General features: G+C 52.0%; 1 protein-coding gene across 1 annotated transcript in view; it reads right to left on the bottom strand.

The window, feature by feature from the left end:
- Positions 1-2,500, bottom strand: part of LOC311320154 (slit homolog 1 protein-like) — a gene marked incomplete at its 3' end in the record, with an annotated part of 115,800 nt that overhangs the window by 32,579 nt on the left and 80,721 nt on the right. Inside the window, exon 10 of the mRNA XM_084451843.1 lies at positions 180-251. Coding sequence (XP_084307969.1) covers positions 180-251 — 72 coding nt within the window. The remainder of the gene's footprint in view (positions 1-179; positions 252-2,500) is intronic.

Genomic DNA, 2,500 nt, shown 5'->3' with positions numbered 1-2,500 from the left:
AATTAGCGCTGCCCGTCCACATGCACACTGCTGAACACTTTACACGGCAGTAGTACGTAAACCTAGTGCCCTATAAATTAGACGCTATAGTGCCCTTGCTCCAGGCCAAGAGACATAATAGAGCCCTATGATAGCATGCTGCTCAGGGGTTCAGAGCAAGGCGTCTCTGGGGAACTCACATCCTGCGGAGCTTCTTGTAGGGAGAGAAAGATCCAGGAGGAACGGACTTGATCCCGTTCTGCTCCAGGCGTCTGTGGGTTGAGAGAGGGAGGGAGAGAGAGAGAGAGAGAGAGGGAGAGAGAGAGAGAGAGAGAGAAAGGTAGAGAGAGAGAGGGAGAGAGAAAGAGAGGGAGAGAGAAAGAGAGGGAGAGAGAAAGGTAGAGAGAGAGAGAGGGAGAGAGAAAGAGAGGGAGAGAAAGGGAGAGAGAGAGAGAGAGAGAAAGAGAGGGAGAGAGAGATAGAGAAAGGGAAACAGAGAGAAAGATATCATCAGTTAACCAAACAATACAGATCGCTATAGCAACAAAGCTGAGTAATCGTATGAGCGCGGAGCCTTGATGATTGGTTGTCTCTGGCTAATAAAGATCTGGTCCTCTGCTCTAATTGGCCCAGGCCTCTGAGTCATAACATCCTCAGAAATAATAAACAAGAAACCTCTCTGGCCTGTCTGGATCTGCGCACATGCATGTGCACGCATGCATGCACACACACACACACGCGCACTCACACACACACGCGCGCGCACACACGCACGCACGCACGCACACACACACACACACACACACACACACACACACACACACACACACACACACACACACACAGAAGAGACCGTGTCTGTTTCTCCGGACCATCTGAGGCAGATTAGGGGTCTTTAACTCCCAGAGTTTCCACCGTTAGTTGAGTGAGCCAGTGTGTGTGTGTGTATGTGTGTGTGTGTGCGCGCGTCTTCTGCCCCTAACCCCAGCCCACAGCCCAGGCCGTGGTGTGTGTGTGTCCAGGCCGTGGTGTGTGTGTGTGTGTGTCCAGGCCGTGGTGTGTGTGTGTGTGTCCAGGCCGTGGTGTGTGTGTGTGTGTGTCCAGGCCGTGGTGTGTGTGTGTGTGTGTCCAGGCCGTGGTGTGTGTGTGTGTGTGTGTGTGTGTGTGTGTGTGTGTGTGTCCAGGCCGTGGTGTGCCAGGCAGTGAGGGGGCTGTTTATCTGCAGGTCAGTTCACAGCTTTTAAAACTGGCCTTAACAAGGATTAGAGGGGGCTGGGGCTGGGGCTGGCCAGCTGCTCTGGACAACTGCCTACTCACTTGACTTCCTGCCTGCTCACTTAACTTCCTGCCTGCTCACTTGACTTCCTGCCTGCTCACTTGACTTCCTGCCTACCCACTTGACTTCCTGCCTGCCCACTTGACTTCCTGCCTGCTCACATGCCTCTTATACTGTCTGTCTGCTTACCCGGTCTGTCTGTCTGTCTGTCTGTCTGTCTGAGTGCAGTCTGCCACACGTCTTTTCCCAGTAGGCTTGGGCCTGAGCCTGAGTAGTGTGGGTTTGGAACAGAACCAGCCAACAAGTAGCCTGTGAGAAACCAGCGAGCCAGGCCAGCATGGATCATTGACTGGGTCTGGCTGGAGAGCGCAACAGCAGCAGAACCACAGCCCCCAGGCCAGTGCCCCATCTCGACGTAAATCACCAAGATTTCCAATCTCCACCCTGGACTGTGGACATGTAGCTGATTGATTTAACTCTCCCTCTCCGTCAGAGCCTGATTGCTTGTGACTGGAGAAATACCGCATGGTTTAAAGATGGAGGCTTATGTTACTGACTGCTGACCATAGAACGTTTACACAACATACCACTCTTGACTCCCGCTGGTCCCATTCACTGGGGGGCAGGGGGGTAAATATTTAGCTAGTCATTATCTCAGTCCTGGTGATTGCAGGCGGCGATTTATGAGCTTGGAGTTTTCCATGCTTTTCAATGGAGAATGTTCGTCTTCAAAAGGGGAGGCCACGCGGAAGCCAATGTGGAGATGCAGAGGTGCAATCGACATTCTTAGAATGGCGGTGATTCCAGACCACAGATTCCTGTGGTGACTATGTTCGGTGTATGTGTGTACGGTGTGTGCGCATACATGTATATGTGTGTGTGTGTGTGTATGTATATGTTGGAGAGCATTTTGTTCCAATCTGTTTTTATCCCCTACATGTATATCCTGGTGTGTCAGTGGATTTACAGCAGTGTGTGTGTGTGTGTGTGTGTGTGTGTGTGTGTGTGTGTGTGTGTGTGTGTGTGTGTGTGTGTGTGTCAGTGCTGTGGTGTGTTGCCCTCACCATGAGTCACAGTGCTGGGCCAAGTGGCTTTAGCTCATTCTTTCATCAACCGTCTGGGCAGCACCAGTCTGGATCAACACACTGGATGTGTGTGCGCGTGTGTGTGTGTGTGTGTGTGTGTGTGTGTGTGTGTGTGTGTGTGTGCCCATACAACGGTTTTGTCTGAGTGTGTGTCTGAGTA

Source organism: Borostomias antarcticus (assembly GCF_949987555.1).
Source record: "Borostomias antarcticus genome assembly, chromosome: 17".
NCBI classification, from domain to species: domain Eukaryota; kingdom Metazoa; phylum Chordata; class Actinopteri; order Stomiiformes; family Stomiidae; genus Borostomias; species Borostomias antarcticus.
This window is presented reverse-complemented; position numbering and strand designations above follow the sequence as displayed.